Source organism: Macaca nemestrina, chromosome 20 (assembly GCF_043159975.1).
Source record: "Macaca nemestrina isolate mMacNem1 chromosome 20, mMacNem.hap1, whole genome shotgun sequence".
In the NCBI taxonomy this organism is placed as follows: domain Eukaryota; kingdom Metazoa; phylum Chordata; class Mammalia; order Primates; family Cercopithecidae; genus Macaca; species Macaca nemestrina.
The window spans coordinates 3,454,878-3,471,842 of NC_092144.1; the positions used below are offsets into that span (position 1 = coordinate 3,454,878).

At 51.5% G+C, this 16,965-nt stretch overlaps 1 protein-coding gene across 1 annotated transcript in view; it reads left to right on the forward strand.

Moving 5' to 3' along the window:
• Positions 1 to 12,438, forward strand: part of LOC105485415 (ATCAY kinesin light chain interacting caytaxin) — a 41,421-nt gene extending 28,983 nt beyond the window's left edge. The window contains exons 9-13 of the mRNA XM_011747771.3: positions 2,456 to 2,554; positions 4,992 to 5,027; positions 6,048 to 6,119; positions 7,739 to 7,771; positions 12,239 to 12,438. Of these exons, the coding sequence (XP_011746073.3) occupies positions 2,456 to 2,554; positions 4,992 to 5,027; positions 6,048 to 6,119; positions 7,739 to 7,771; positions 12,239 to 12,248 (250 nt within the window). The 3' untranslated portion in view covers positions 12,249 to 12,438. The remainder of the gene's footprint in view (positions 1 to 2,455; positions 2,555 to 4,991; positions 5,028 to 6,047; positions 6,120 to 7,738; positions 7,772 to 12,238) is intronic.
• Positions 12,439 to 16,965: the final 4,527 nt, after the last annotated feature.

Below are 16,965 nucleotides of genomic sequence, written 5' to 3' on the forward strand. Positions count from 1 at the left end.
CCTGTAATCCCAACACTTTGGAAGGTCGAAATGAGAGAATCGCTTGAGCCTGGGAGTTCAAGACCAGCCTGGGCAACATAGCAATACCCTGTCTCTACAAAAAAAAAATTTTTTTTTAATACGGCCGGGTGAGGTGACTCAGGCCTGTAATCCTAGCATTTTGGGAGGCTGAGGCAGGTGGATCACTTGAGGTCAGGAGTTCCAGACCAGCCTGGCCAACACAGCAAAACCCCATCTCTACTAAAAATGACAAAAATGAGTGGTGGCTCACGCCTGTAGTCCTAGCTACTCGGGAGGCTGAGGCACAAGAATTGCTTGAGCCTGGGAGACAGAGGTTGCAGTGAGCTGAGATCGGGCCACTGCACTCCAGTCTAGGTAACAGAGCAAGACTCTGTCTCCAAAATAAATAAATAAATAAATAATAAAAGAATTAAATTCTATCACTTTTGGTTTATTTGGCCATGGAGAATGTTGAAGATGTAATTTTTGACTCTACAAAGGGGGAAGGAGCTGTAAGCTATCCCCATTTAAAAGCCAACAAGACTGGAGGCTGATTATGGGCTCCTATACAACCCTGAGGTTTCATGATTATATAAATGAAAAGGAAATTTCTGGCCGGGCGCGGTGGCTCAAGCCTGTAATCCCAGCACTTTGGGAGGCCGAGACGGGCGGATCACGAGGTCAGGAGATCAAGACCATCCTGGCTAACACGGTGAAACCCCATCTCTACTAAAAAAATACAAAAAAAAACTGGCCAGGCGAGGTGGCGGGCGCCTGTAGTCCCACCTACTCGGGAGGCTGAGGCAGGAGAATGGCGTGAACCCGGGAGGCGGAGCTTGCAGTGAGCTGAGATCCGGCCACTGCACTCTAGCCTGGGCGACAGAGCCAGACTCCGTCTCAAAAAAAAAAAAAAAAAAAAGAAAAGGAAATTTCTATTTGTGCCACGATGATCTAAACATTCGGCATGTGGCCGGGCACGATGGCTCAGCCTGTAATCCCAGCACTTTGGGAGGCCAAGATGGGTGGATCACCTGAGGTCAGGAGTTCGAGACCAGCCTGGCCAACATGGTGAAACCCCGTCTCTACTAAAAATACAAAAATCAGCCAGGCATGGTGGCGCATGCCTGTAATCCCAGCTACTCGGGAGGCTGAGGCAGGAGAATCGCTTGAACCCTGGAGGCAGAGGTTGCAGTGAGTTGAGATTGCGCCATTGCACTCCAGCCTGGGCTACAGGATAAGACTCTGTCTCAAAAATAAATAAATAAATAATTTAAATAAATCTTTAACCTCTAAAAATACACATAAAACACCAGGCACGGTGGCTCACACCTCTAATCTCAGCACTTTGAGAGGCTAAGGCAGGAGGATCGCTTGAGGCCAGGAGTTGAAGACGAGTCTGGGCAACAGAGCGAGACCTCCATCTCTACAAAAAATTTTTTTTTAATTAGCCAGGCCTGGTGACACGCACCTGTGATCCCAGCTACTGAGACTGAGGGAGGAGGATCACTTGAGCCCAGGAGGCCAAGACTGCAGTGAGCCATGATTGCACCACTGCACTCCAACCTGGGTGACAGAGTGAGACTCTGTCTCTAAAAAAAAAAAAAAAAGAATAACATGATGTGCTGGTGACGAAACACCACGTGGTACCAGATGGCCAGAGCTCAGGGCTGGACAGGAAAGAACCATTCATCCCTAAAGAACAGAGAATTGGGCCAGGCGGGGTGGCTCATGACTGCACTTTGGGAGGTAGAAGCGGGCAGATCATGTGAGGTTAGGAGTTGGAGACCAGCCTGGCCAACATGATGAAACCCCATCTCCACTAAAAATACAACATTGGCCGGGAGTGGTGGTATATGCCTGTAGTCCCAGCTACTCCGGAGGCTGAGACAGGGGAAATCGCTTGAACCTGGGAGGCGGAGGTTGCAGTGAGCCGAGATAGCACCGCTGCACTCCAGCCTGGGTGACAGAACGATACTCTGTCTCAAGAAAAAAAAAAAACAAAACAAGAATCAATTGGCAGCCCCACGTGCCCCCTTCTTGTGCCCAACTGAGTGTTGGCTGTGCCGTCCTGTGCAGTGACATGGAGGGAAAGCATTCTTGGGGAAAAGTAACACAGACGAGCAACTTTTAGATGATGGTAAAACAGCCTGTAGAGCCTAAGACCATCTCCCCGCCTCCTGACTTCCTTCCAACAAGATCCTCATTGCAAGAACCCATGTCGAGTGCATGGCCCTGCTTGCAAGGCCTCGGGGCAGACCCGGGGTCTCCACCCCATTCATGGGGTGCAGGAGAATTAAGGCTGTCATCAGGCGCAAGGGAGGTATCGTCATCTGCCCTGGGGCATCCTGGAGTGGGGTCCTGTGGGCATCCCTGTCGCCACGGCTCTGTCTGGACCTAGGTAACCCCCACCCCACGGGTTGCATTTCAGACCTCTCTCTCCTTCTCCCCTTGCCAGCGTCAAGTTCATCAACAAGATCCAGTACGTGCACAGCTTGGAAGACCTGGAGCAACTCATCCCCATGGAACACGTCCAGATCCCAGACTGCGTCCTGCAGTAAGTGGCCCCACAGTCCTCCCCGCCGTATTAGTCCATTTTCGTGCTGCTGATAAAGACCTACCTGAGACAGGGCAATTTACAAAAGAGGTTTAAGGGGCCGGGCGCGGTGGCTCACGCCTGTAATCCCAGCACTTTGGGAGGCCGAGACGGGCGGATCACGAGGTCAGGAGATGGAGACCATCCTGGCTAACACTGTGAAACCCCGTCTCTACTAAAAATACAAAAAACTAGCCGGGCGAGGTGGCGGCGCCTGTAGTCCCAGCTACTTGGGAGGCTGAGGCAGGAGAATGGCGTGAACCCGGGAGGCGGAGCTTGCAGTGAGCCGAGATCGCCCCACTGCACCCCAGCCTGGGCGACAGAGCGAGACTCCGTCTCAAAAAAATAAATTAATTAAAAAAAGAGGTTTAAGGTAAGGCACTCACAGTTCCATAAGGCTTGGGGGAGGTGTAGCTCCCAGTCATGGTGGAAGGCGCATATCTCCCATGGCGGCAGACAAGAGAAGGCAATTTGTGCAGGGAAATTCCCCTTTATAAAACCATCAGATCTCGTGAGAGTTACTCACTATCACGAGAATAGCACAGGAAAGACCTGCCCCCGTGATTCAGTGACCTCCCACCAGGTCCCTCCCACAACACGAGGGAATTATGGGAGCTACAATTCAAGATGAGGTTCAGGTGGAGAGACCAGGCAAGGTGGCTCACGCCTGTAATCCCAGCACTTTGAGAGTCTGAGACGGGCAGATCACCTGAGGTCAGGAGTTCGAGACTAGCCTGGCCAAGATGGTGAAACCCCGTCTCTCCTAAAAATACAAAAATTAGCCACGTGTGGTGGCGCACGCCTGTAATCCCAGCTACTCAGGAGGCTGAGACAGGAGAATCGCTTGAACCCGGGAGGCAGAGGTTGCGGTGAGCCAATATCGCACCATTGCATTCCAACCTGGGTAACAAGAGTGAAACTCCATCTCAAAAAAAAAAAAAAAAAGATTTGGGTGGAGATACAGTCAAACAATACCACTCCAACACCCCCCTACTGGGTCCCCCTGGCTGCCAGGAGCCAGCAATGAGGGGAAACGCAGACTTGGAATGGGGGGACTGGAACCCACCAATTTATTTCCTGGAGCCCCTCAGGGACCTGGAGCTTGGGGAAGGGATGGGCAGTATCAAGTCCCGTTCTTTTTTCACTGAACGTTACATCATCAATACCTCCTCTAGGTTCATGCTGCAAAAATCTCCTTAAACATACATTTTTTTTATTGTGGTAAAATACACGTAACATTGAACTTGCCATGTTAGCCATTTCTTTTTTTATTTTAATTTAATTTATTTATTTATTTATTTGAGAAGGAGTTTTGCTTTTGTTGCCCAGGCTGGAGTGCAATGGTGCCATCTCGGCTCACCACGACCTCGCCCTCCCAGGTTCAAGCAATTCTCCTGCCTCAACCTCCCAAGTGGCTGGGATTATAGGCATGCACCACCATGCCCGGCTATTTTTTATTTTTATTTTTTGTATTTTTAGTAAAGACAGGGTTTCTCCATGTTCACCAGGCTGGTCTTGAACTCCTGACCTCAGGTGATCTGCCCGCCTCAGCCTCCCAAAGTGCTGGGATTACAGGCATGAGCCACTGTGCCCGGCCTGTTTTTTGTTGTTGCTTGTTTGTTTTGAGACGGAGTCTTGCTCTGTCACCCAGGCTGGAGTGCAATGGCGCAGTCTCGGCTCACCATGTCCTCCGGCTTCTAGGTTCAAGCAATTCTTGTGCCTCAGCCTCCCAAGTAGCTGGGATTACAGGCGCCTGCCACCATGCCCAGCTAATTTTTGTATTTTTAGTAGAGATAAGGTTTCACCATGTTGGTCACGCTGGTCTCAAACTCCTGAGCTCAGATGATCCACCCGCTTCAGCCTCCCAAAGTGCTGGGATTACAGGAGTAAGGCACCGTGCCCGGCCAACACATAAACATTTATAATAAAAAATGCACCTATGGGCCAGGTGCAGTGGCTCATGCCTGTAATCCCAGCACTTTGGGAGGCCGAGGTGGGTGGATCACAAGGTCAGGAGTTTGAGACCGGCCAGGCCAACATAGTCAAACCCCATCCCTACTAAAAATACAAAAAATTAGCTGGGCATGGTAGCAGGTGCCTGTAGTCCCAGCTACTTGGGAGGCTCAGGCAGGAGAATCACTCAAACCGAGGAGATGGAGGTTGCAGTGAGCCAAATCGCGCCACTGCATTCCAGTCTGGGCGACAGTGCAAGACTCCATCTCAAAAAAAAAAAAAAAAAAAAAAAAAAAAAAAGAAGAAGAAGAAAATAAAAAAGAAGAAGAAAAGAAAGAAAAAAGAGAGCTTGTTTCTCTGCTTGAAAAGGAAAAGGAATTCCCCCAGAAAGTGTATCTCAGGGGAAAAAGGAAGGTCGTCTCTGACATATTTTTCTTTCTTTCAGATACGAAGAGGAAAGACTGAAGGCCAGGAGGGAGAGGTGTGTGCAGAGTGGCGTCTGCTGGGGCTGGGTCGGGGCAGTGGGGGGCTGAGCTGGACTCTCAGTTAGGAAAACCCAGTGACTTCCAGGCAGCAGGGACCGTTGTCCTGTGCAGGGCTTAAGATGCTACCCCTCTGGCAAGGACGTTAAACTCAGACCTGGGTTCAAATCCTGGCTCCCACATTTAGCTGCAAGGTTACATTAAGCAAATAAAATGCTAACAACCACCTTGGAGGTTATTGTGCAAGATGAGGGACCCTTGGCAAAAAAAGGTTGAGCACAGACTTCACCCTCCATAAAGCATAAAAGTCAGGACGGCCTCAGTGGCTCACCCAGCCCTTTGGGAGGCTGTAATCCCAGCACTTTGGGAGGCTGAGGCAGGAGGATCATGTGAGGGCAGGAGTTGGAGACCAGCCTGGGCAACATGGAATAACCCCATCTCTACCAAAAATACAAAAATTAGCCAGGCGTGGTGGTGCGTGCCTGAAATCCCAGCTACTTGGGAGGCTGAGACAGGAGAAGAACTTGAACCCGGCGGCGGAGGTTGCAGTGAGCCGAGATCGTGCCATGGCACTCCAGCGTGGGTGACAGAGCAAGACTCTGTCTCAAAAAAAATAAATAAATAAAAATTAGCCAGGTGTGGTGGCATGCGCCTGTAGTTCAGCTACTTGTAGGAAGACTGAATTGGGAGGACTGCTTGAGCCCAGGAAGTGGAGGCTGCAGTGAGCCATGATTGTACCATTGCACTACAGCCTGGGCAACAGAGCAAGACCCTGTTTCAAAGCAAAAAAAAACAGCCTTTATCATGCTAGATCCGATGTCAGCTTTGAAGGGAAACAGAGGCAAATAAGACAGAGTCTTGGTCCCAGAAGTTTTCTCAAATAGCAAAGGTGGGGAACGTCTCACTGGTTCGGAAAACAGGTCCCAGGGACAGGAAAATCAGAGAGGCCAGTACTAGCCGAGAGCCCCTTGGCCTGGCCAGGCTGGTCACCCTCATCACCTCGTTCTCTCTGTCCACAGCGCGAGGCCCCAGCCGGAGTTTGTGATGCCCAGATCTGAAGAGAAGCCAGAGGTGGCACCAGTGGAAAACAGGTACGTGTGCAGGGGACTATGGGCAGAGAGCTGACAGTCACGGGAGGCTGCCTAGTCCCTTGGGGGAGGCTAAGTAGGAGGCGGGTCCTTGTTCAGGGACAGAAAATGGAACTAAGTGGCTGGGCGTGGTGGCTCACACCTGTAATCCCAGCACTTTGGAAGGCCAAGGCAGGCGGATCACATGAGGTCAGGAGTTCGAGACCAGCCTGGCCAGCATGGTGAAACCTCATCTCTACTAAAAATACAAAAATTAGCTGGGTGTGGTGGTGGGTGTCTGTAATCCCAGCTACTTGGGAGGCTGAGGCAGGAGATTCACTTGAATCCAGGAGACAGAGGTTGCAGTGAGCCGAGATAGCACCACTGCACTCAGTGACAAAGTGAGACTCCATCTCAAAAAAATAAATAAGGCCGGGCGCAGTGGCTCAAGCCTGTAATCCCAGCACTTTGGGAGGCTGAGTCGGGCGGATCATGAGATCAGGCAATTGAGACCATCCTGGCTAACACGGTGAAACCGCGTCTCTACTAAAAAATATAAAAAACTAGCCGGGCGAGGTGGCGGACACCTGTAGTCCCAGCTACTTGGGAGGCTGAGGCAGGAGAATGGCATAAACACAGGAGGCGGAGCTTGCAGTGAGCTGAGATCCGGCCACTGCACTCCAGCCTGGGCAACAGAGTGAGACTCCGTCTCAAAAAAAATAAAATAAATATAATTAATTAATTAATTAATTAAAAATAAAAATTATCAGGCGGGCGCAGTGGCTTATGCCTGTAATCCCAGTATTTTGGGAGGCCGAGGCGGGAGGATCACAAGGTCAAGAGATCGAGACCATCCTGGCTAACACGGTGAAACCCCATCTCTTCTAAAAATACAAAAATTAGCTGGGTGTCGTGGCTCACGCCTATAGTCCCAGCTACCCGGAAGGCTGAGGCAGGAGAATCACTTGAACCCGGGAAGCGGAGCTTGCAGTGAGCCTAGATCATACCACTGCACTCCAGCCTGGCGACAGAGCAAGACTCCATCTCATAAATAAATAAACAAATTAATTAAAAAAATAAATATCGAGGTGTGGTGATGTACACCTATAGTCCCAGCTACTCAGAAGGGTGAGGCAGGCAGATGGCTAGAGCCCAGGAGTTCAAGGCTACAGCAAGCTATGATTGCACTCCAGCCTGGGCAACATCACAAGACCCTGTATCTCTTTTTTTTTTTTTTCTTTTTTAAGACAGATTTTCACTCTTGTCGCCCAGGGGCTGGAGTGCAATGGTGCGATCTCGGCTCACTGCAACCTCCACCTCCTGGGTTCAAGTGATTCTCCTGCCTCAGTCTCCCGAGTAGCCGGGATTACAGGCACCCGCCACCATGCCCATCTACTTTTTGTATTTTTAGTAGAGACAGGGTTTTACCATGTTGGCCAGGCTGGTGTCGAACTCCTGACCTCGAGTGATCCGCCCGCCTCAGCCTCCCAAAGTGCTGGGATTACAGATATGAGCCACTGCACCCAGCCAAGACCCTGTTATCTTAAAAAAAAAAAAAAAAAAATCAAGTTAAAAAAAAAAATGGAAAATGCCCAGGCTCCCAAATAAGCAAATAATGCCCAGTCTCCGTCTCTTCTCCACAGGTCTGCTCTGGTCACAGAAGATCAGGAAACAAGGTGGGTGTCACGCAGGGTGGTCTTTGTGCTGTTTTCAGAACGTCCTGCATGGACCTGTATTAGTCAGAGTTCTCCAGAGGGACAGAAAATCGAATCAGCTGCCAGCGAATATAAAGCAGGCAGGGAGCCTAATCCCAGGAAAACTGCCCCATGACTTATTGGGAGTGGGGGATACGGCACTGGGGAGGCAGGGAGGTAGTGGCTCCCTTAACCAGTCAGGCCGTCCTTGCACAACTCCAGGGGGCGCCATTACCCAGACCAGGATGCAAATGAGGCCCCAGAGTTATGCAGTGGAGCGGCCCTCAAGGAAAAACCCACACAGAGCCAGGCTCCCCGAAGCCCAGGATATGATGCCACAAAAGGGCAGACGGTCCACACTGTGCCTCCGATTCTCCACTTGGTTCTGGATGCCAAGAAAAGCCTCCCTGTGGCCGGGCGCAGTGGCTCACGCCTGTAATCCCAGCACTTTGGGAGGCCGAGGCAGGCGGATCATTTGAGATCAGGAGTTCAAGACCAGCCCGGGCAAGATGGCAAGACCCCATCCCTACAAAAAATACAAAAATTAGCCAGGTGAGCCAAGATTGTACCACTGCACTCCACAGCCTGGGCAATAGAGTTAGACTTTGTCTCAAAAAAGGAAAAAAAAAAAAAAAAAAGGAAAGAAAAGAAAGCCTCCCTGTGTGTTAGTTTCCAAGACCCTCAGATGCAATGGTTTGCCAGAGGGACTCACAGAGCTCGGTAAAGCTGTCATACTCACGGTTATGGTTTATCACAGTGGAATGGTTTATTACAGTACAGTTAAAAATCAGCAAAAAGCCGGGCATGGTGGTTCATGCCTGTAATCCCAGCACTTTGGGAGGCTAAGGCAGGTGGATCACTTGAAATCAGGAGTTCAAGACCAGCCTGGCCAAACGGGGTAAAACCCCATCTCTACTAAAAATACAAAATTAGCTGGGCGTGGTGGCACACACCTGGAGTCCCAGCTACTCAGGAGGCTGAGGCAAGAGAATCGCTTGAACCTGGGAGGCAGAGGTTGCAGTGAGCTGAGACTGCACCATTGCATTCCAGCCTGGGCAACAGAGCGAGACTCCGTTTCAAAAAATATATACATCAACAAAAGGAAGAGGTGCATAGGGCAGGATCCAGGAGAGATCGGGTGGAAGCCTCCAAGTGTCCTCTCCCAGTGGGGTTGTGTGGACATCCTTTATTTCTCCCAGCAGGGATGTGTGGCAAAACACACAAAGTGCTGCCAATTAGAGAAGCTGACCCAAGCCTTAGTGGCCAGGGTGTTCATTAAGAGTCAACTACATACACCTGGCTGACTTCTGCATGGCTGTTCTTAACCTCCAGCCCCTGCACAGATCGAGCTGATGCCACACGGCCCAAGTTTCCACCCTAAGTCACGTTGTGAGTGTATTAGTCCGTTCTCTTGCTGCTATGAAGAAATACCCGAGACTAGGTAATTTATAAAGAAAAGAGGTATAATTAACTCACAGTTCTGCATGGCTGGGGAGGCCCCAGGAAATTTACAATCCTGGCGGGAGGCACCTCTTCACTGCACAGCAGGAGAGAGAAGTGCTGAGCAAAGGGGGAAAGCCCCTTACAAAACCATCAGATCTTGTGAGAACTCACTATCACGAGAATAGCATGGGGGTAACCGCCCCCATGGCTCAGTTACCTCCCACTGAGTACCTCCCACCACAAGTGGGGTTACAGGAACTACAATTCAAGATGAGATTTGGGTGAGGACACAGCCCAACCATATCAGTTAGCATAGACTATCTGGCATGACCCACATAGACACTCCAGGCAGGATGCTCTAAGAGTTTAGAGGTTACTCACAGGAGCCAGGGAAGGACCAAACTTTTCTTTAAAATGTGTGGGATTTATCCTTGACCATACAGTTGTGTTGTTGTTGTTGTTGTTGTTGTTGTTGTTGTTGTTGTTGCGACGGAGTCTCACTCTGTCATCCAGGCTGGAGTGTGGTCATGCGATCTTGGCTCACTGCAAGCTCTGCCTTCCGAGTTCACTCCATTCTCCTGCCTCGGCTTCCCAAGTAACTGGGACTACAGGCATCCGCCACTACACCCAGCTAATTTTTTGTATTTTTTAGTAGCAACGGAGTTTCACCATGTTAGCCAGGATGATCTCGATCTCCTGACCTCGTCGTGATCCTCCCGCCTCGGCCTCCCAAAGTGCTGGGATTACAGGCATGAGCCACTGTGCTCAGCCGACCACAGAGTTTTATACAAATCTATAAATCTCTATGCCTTACTATCCATGTGACCCAGGAAGCTCCAAGCTAAGAAATAAGCATCAAAAAGGGCCTTAGAACAGTGCTGCTTCAGGGGCACTGAGTAAAAGCAAGTTCTCAATGCATTTCTGAAAAGACCACCTCAACCCAGGCTCTCTGGAGATGAGTTCACATATACAGACAGGAAACACAAGGAAATCATCCACAGGAGCAAAAGATAGCAGAGAAAACAAACAGAAGAATTAGATCCTGTCTGGAGATCCTTAGGTGGAGAAGATATAATAAGCATGTTTTAAAAGATTAAAAACACAAACGAAGGAATTTTAAGAAGCAATAGATGAATGGATGAATGGATAGGTGGATGGATGGATGGATGGATGGATGAGTGGACAGATGGATAAATGGATGGATGAGTGGGTGAATGGAAGGATGGATGGATGATGATGGATAGATGAATGAATGAGTGGATGGATGGATGGATGGATGCGTGGAGGTTGATTCTGTGGATGGATGGGTGGATGAATGGATGGGTGGAGGGATGGAAAGATGGATTGATGGATACATGGATGGGTAGGCAGATGGATGGGTAAATGGGTAGATGAATGGTTGGTTGGATGAATGGTTGGTAGATGAATGGGTGGGTGGATGGATGGATGGATAGATGGACGAGTGAGTGGCTGGATGGGTGGGTAGATGGATGAATGGATGAGTGGGTGGGTGTGTGGATGGATGGATGGATGGATGGCCGGATGGATGGATAGATGGATGGTTGAGTGGGTGGGTGGGTGGATGGATGACTGAGTGGCTGGATGGGTGGGCAGATGGATGAATGGATGGGTGGGTGGGTGGACGGATGGATGGATGAATGGATGGATGGATGGATGGAAGGATGGATGAATGGATGGATGGTTAGATGGAAGGATGGATGAGTGGATAGATATGTGGGTGGCTGTATGGTTGGGTGGATGGATAGATGGATGAGTGGGTGGGTGGATGGATGGATGGATAGTTGGATGGGTGAGTGGGTGGGTGGGTGGATGAGTGGCGGGATGGGTGGGCAGATGGATGAATGGATGGGTGGGTGGGTGGATGGATGGATGGATGAGTGGATGGATGGATGGATTGATGGATGGATGGATGGATGAGTGGATAGATGTATGGTTGGTTGGATGGATGGGTGGATGGATAGATGGATGAGTCAGTGGGTGGGTGGGTGAATGGATGGATGGATGGATGAGTGGATGGATGGATGGATGGATGGATGGATGAGTGGGTGGATGGATGAATGGATGGTTGGATGAATGGATGGATGAGTGGATGGATGGATGGATGAGTGGGTGGATGGATGAATGGATGGATGGTTGGATAGATGGATGAGTGGATGGGTGGGTGGATGGATGGATGTGTGGGTGGGTGGGTGGATGGGTGGATGGATGGATGATTGAGTGGCTGGATGGGTGCACAAATGGATGAATGGATGGGTGGGTGGGTGGATGGATGGATGGATGGTTGGATAGATGGATGAGTGGATGGGTGGGTGGATGGATGGATGCATGGATGGATGGATGGATGGATGGATGAGTGAGTGGTTGGATGGATGATTGAGTGGCTGGATGGGTGTACAGATGGATGAATGGATGGGTGGGTGGATGGATGGATGGTTGGATGGGTGGGTGGATGGATGGATGGTTGGATGTGTGAGTGGACGGGTAGATGGATGGAGGAGTGAGTGGCTGGATGGGTTGGCAGATGGATGGTTGGATGTGTGAGTGGACGGGTGGATGGATGGAGGAGTGAGTGGCTGGATGGGTGGGCAGATGGATGAATGGATGGGTGGGTGAGTGTGTGGATGGATGGATGGATGGATGGATGGATGGATGGATGGATGGATGGATGGATAGATGTGTGGGTGGTTGGATGGTTGGTTGGATGGATGAGTGAATGGGTAGGTGGGTTGAAACCTCCCTCCGGGCTGATTGAGGGTGCCAGTCTCCAGGGCCTGTTCTGCTGAGGTACCAGGAAGGAGGCCCTCAGAGCCACACTTAGAAAGTGCATGGCAGGAGCCAGGCCCTGAAGGTCATGTGCCACTCTTGCTGCTGGGAGCTCACCCATGGCGTTGGGGTCATTATTTTGGATTACATACATGTGGAAGAGAGCACTTTGCACTTTTAACATTAACAGTAATAACTTGGCCTGTGTCTTTCCCTCCCTAGCATGTCCTGAGGCGACGTGAGCATAACGAAGGACATGAAAGAAGATTCCAGATGCCAGGAAACCTCTGTCAGACGCCCACTGGCCCCAGATCTCATCCTGCCTCATCCTGAGTCCCAGTCTTCCAAGGGTGCCAGCCCCTCCGTTCATCTCTGAAACCCAGCATCCTTTTCAGCTGCTTGAAAACATTGTATTTTTTTTTAACGATGCAGTATTCGTGCGTTCCAGAAAAGGGCCCAGCTCTGAGCCCCTCACCCTTCCACACTCACAAACTCTCAGCCGACGAAGGCAAGAAGCACAGGGGGTGGCCCGTGTGGCGTCGGTGGCCTCCGCTTCTGCTCGCAGCCGCCGTGGTCAGAGCTGGATACAAGATTCAAGACCCTTCTCTTGCTTGTCACCCGCTCTGGGTTGGAGCCACAGACGCCCACCACCACCCCGGCTGGGTCTGCGTCCTTTCCTGTGCCTTTCCCCCCAGAACGCGGCCCCGGACCTAGAAGCTCAACCCCCCAGGAGGGCCACGTCCTGAGGTACCTCCTGGCCTCCGACCTTACGTCCAAAATTCACACCCGTGGTTTTTCATTTGACCCGCCCCCTTCTCGCTCATAATGACACCCAGCTCCTTTGAATGGATCAGAGCCCATTGCACAAGAAGAGCTGCTGCCAACCATCCTTGTCCTCTGATTGCAAAACGACACCCCGGTAATCTAGAACATTCTCAAGCCCCTTTAACTCAGATGCCAAGCCACAGGGCAAACCCAGTCAATACCTCCCACCAAGGAATGAGATATGTGGACCTCACTGCTCCCCCAACCCGGCATCAGGCTGGGACACGCCAACGCTGTTCTGGGTTGGAACAGCAGAGGCTCAGAAGCTGGCTCTGAAATAGACCTAGCAAAAGGAAGATACAGGGTATCCAGCGGGTTCTTGTTCGGGAGGCAAATTTCCCTTGGAAAAAGAAGACAGACTTTTCTAATGTGGTCCAAATGCCGGTCACTGGTCAGATGGACTCTAGAAGCAGTGAGCTCCCTGTCTCTGGAAGCATTTAAGAAAAGGCTAGGCCGGGCACGATGACTCACGCCTGTAATCCTGGCACTTTGGGAGGTCGAGGTGGGCGGATCCCCTGAAGTCAAGAGTTCGAGACCAGCCTGGCCAACATGGTGAAACCTCATCTCTACTAAAAATACAAAAATTAGCCAGGCATGGTGGCAGGTGTCTGTAATCTCAGCTACTTGGGAGGCTAAGGCACGAGAATCACTTAAACCTGAGAGGCAGAGGTTGCAGTGAGCCAAGATCGTGCCACTGCACTCCAGCCTGGGTGACAGAGCAAGACTCTGTCTCAAAAAAAAAACAAAAAAAAACAAAAAACTAGTCAGGGCACAGTGGCTCATGCCTGTAATCCCAGCACTCTGGGAGGCTGAGGTGGATGGATCACCTGAGGTCAGGAGTTCGAGACCAGTCTGGTCAACATGGGGAAACCCCGTCTCTAAAAAAAAATACAAAAATTAGCTGGGCATGATGGTGCACGCCTGTAATCCCAGCTACTTGGGAGGCTGAGGCAGGAGAATTGCTTGAACCCGGGAGGCGGAGGTTGCAGTGAGCCGAGATCACGCTGCTGCACTCTAGCCTGGGCAAGAAGAGCAAAACTCTGTCTCAAAATAAAAAGCAAAGAATGGACAGTGTTTGCAGAGAGTTGCTCACGAAGTTCCCCCTAATCGTAAATGTCTTCATGTCTATCAACCTGAGCAGAGAGCGAGTAGAGCGGGCACATTCTCCAGGCCCTTCTTCCTGGCTCTGTGGTTGGCCTCTCAGCAAGTGCTGTCCAGGCTGGGCCAACCAGACCCACAATTGACCGAGCCTCAGTGAAAGCGTCCAGTGCATCTCGACCTGAGACAGCAAGGAAGTGCATTCTGGGCTATTCCAACAACGATGGCAGGGAACTGGTGGTGCTTAGTGCTGAGGGGCAGCGGTACAGAAAAATGTGCCCTGTGGGACGGGGTCCTGCGCAAGCCCCGCCCCCAAAACCCAGCAGCTTCTGCCATGAGGAAGGTGGGGTTTCTGAGCGGGCTTAGGCCTGCAGGTTCCCGTGGAGTCCCCGGCTGTGATGGGACACTTCTGGGTCTCAGCATTGCCCTGGGGAGGCTGGGACATTTAGGGACGTGGTAGGGTTTTAACATTTGTTTCCCAAATGTCAAATCTCGGCCGGGTGCAGGGGCTCACACCTGTCATCCGAGCACTTTGGGAGGCCGAGGTGGGTGGATCATTTGAGGTCAGGAGTTTGAGACCAGCCTGGCCAACATGGTGAAACCCCGTCTCTACTAAAAACACAAAAATTAGCCAGGCGTGGTGGCGCATGCCTGCAATCTCAGCTACTTGGGAGGCTGAGGCAGGAGAATCACTTGAACCCGGTAGGTGGAGGTTGCAGTGAGCTGAGATCAAGCCACTGCACTCCAGCCTGGGCGACAGAACAAGATTCCATCTCAAAAACGAAAAAAAAGAAAAAGAAAAAAAAAATCGTGTCCTGGAACCAGCTGTGTCACGTGGAGCCTGAGAAGCAGAGGCTGATGGATGGGCCTCTCCCCACTGCTCTCCAGCAGACCCTGCTGCCCTGGGCCTGCCTCTCCCCTGCGCCCGCTCAGGGCACCTCCTTTTATAAAAGGTGTTCTGAGAATCTGCCCAAGTTCCAGGCTCTGGAGCCGGCCCTGCAGAACTGAGATCCGTGCATGGCTCAGGTCCCAAACTCAGCCAGGTGCGGTGGCTCACATCCGTTACCCAGCAGTTTGGGAGACCAGCCTGGGCAGTAGAGCAAGACCCCATGGCTACAAAAAAAAAAAAAAATCAAAATTAGCTGGATATGTTGGAGTGCACCTGTCATCCCAGCTACTTGGGAGGCTAAGGCGGGAGGATTGCTTGAGCACAGGAGGTGGAGGCTGCAGTGAGCCGAGATCAAGTCACTGCACTCCAGCGTGGGTGACAGAGCGAGACCCTGTCCCGAATTCCCACCCCAGTGAATGGTGCCACTGCCAAAGCCAACACAAGATAACAGAAGTGGCCAGGCATCGTGGCTCACGCCTATAATCCCAGCACTTTGGGAGACCAACTCAAGCAGATCACCTGAGGTCAGGAGTTCGAGACCAGCTTGGCCAACATGGTGAAACCCCGTCTCTCCTAAAAACACAAAAATTAGCTGGGTGTGGTGGCAGGTGCCTGTAATCCCAGCTACTCGGGAGGCTGAGGCAGGAGAATCGCTGGAACCCGGGAGGCGGAACTTGCAGTGAGCCCAGATTGTGCCACTGTATTCCAGCCTAGGAGACAGAGCGAGACTCTGACTCAAAAAAAAAAGACAGAAGCCTGCTTATCAGACTGCCCTGAGGAGAGAGGCTCCAGTAGAGAGATGCCAGCCGGGCCCAGCTGCCACGATGTGTCCCCGGTGACCAAAGGCACATGGCTCCAGCATGAATCGTTCTAACCCGACAGTGACAAGAACTCCTGGGCCTTAATCTTCGTGGAAGACTGCAGGGTGGAGGGGGGCCGCTTCCAAGTCACAGACAGGAGACAGGGACAGGAAAGAACTCGTTCCACCCAATCGGACACCGAATAATTGAGTGTCTACAGCAGCAGCCAAGTGACAAGTGAGGCTCGACCTGACCCAGAAGGTGCCTGCCGGCTGAACATTCTGCCCCCACCAGAACCTCCGGGGGGTACCGCCCGTCATGCCGTGGTTCACCCACGCCCCTTTGGATCACCAGCAGTCACAGACAACAGGCAGGCGAAACTGAAGACCCCAACTCAGCCCCAGCGGACCCTCCCGAGCAAAAGAGACCCCCGGCGAGGCCAGCTGTCGGCAGGCATGCCGAGGTGGAACAGCCAGGCCCACCGTTCCCAGCTGGGCTGCAAACTGCACCACCCACAGATGGGCTTTGAGATGGATTGGTATCAGGGTGGGGGGTGTGGTTTTGGCTAAAATGTGATGGACCCCTACCCCTCCTCGTAAAAGGACGCTGGGTTTCCCTCTGGTGACACGTGGGATGCGTCAATCATAAGCCCTCCCCCAAAGTCCTGGCCAGCACGCCCATCCTTCGAACGATGAGTTTTGCGGTTTTTCAGAACAGAAATGATCATTATGATTGATGATGGTCGTGAGGTTAAGGCGTTGTCTGCGTGAGCTTTGGGGGGATTTTTATGTGGAATAAAGAAATTATCACTGAGAAGGGAGGTTTGTTCCTTTTCAATACTAGTAACAGGCAGGGCCCAGTGGCTCATGCCTGTAATCCCAGCACATTGGGAGGCGGAGGCAGGAGGATCACCTGAGGTCAGGAGTTCCAGACCAGCCTGGTCAACATGGTGAAACACTCGTCTCTACCAAAAATACAAAAATTAGCCAGTCGCGGTGGCGGGCGCCTGTAGTCCAAGCTACTCGGGAGGCTGAGGCAGGAGAATCACCTGAACCCAGGAGGCAGAGGCTGCAGTGAGCTGAGAAGGCACCACTGCACTCCAGCCTGGGCGAAAGAGTGAGACTCGGTCTCAAAATAATTATAATAATAATAATAATAATAATAATAATAGCCTCTGCCAACCTAGTACAGTTGCCATGTTACTGAGAGGGAAACTGAGGCACAAAACGATGACATGGCTCCCCCAGGGTCACACGGGCAGTGAGTGAGGGTTCTGACGCCTGATCCTGAGCCCTATAGCTACAGTCACCCCATCCCACAGCTGGGGGTACCTGTGG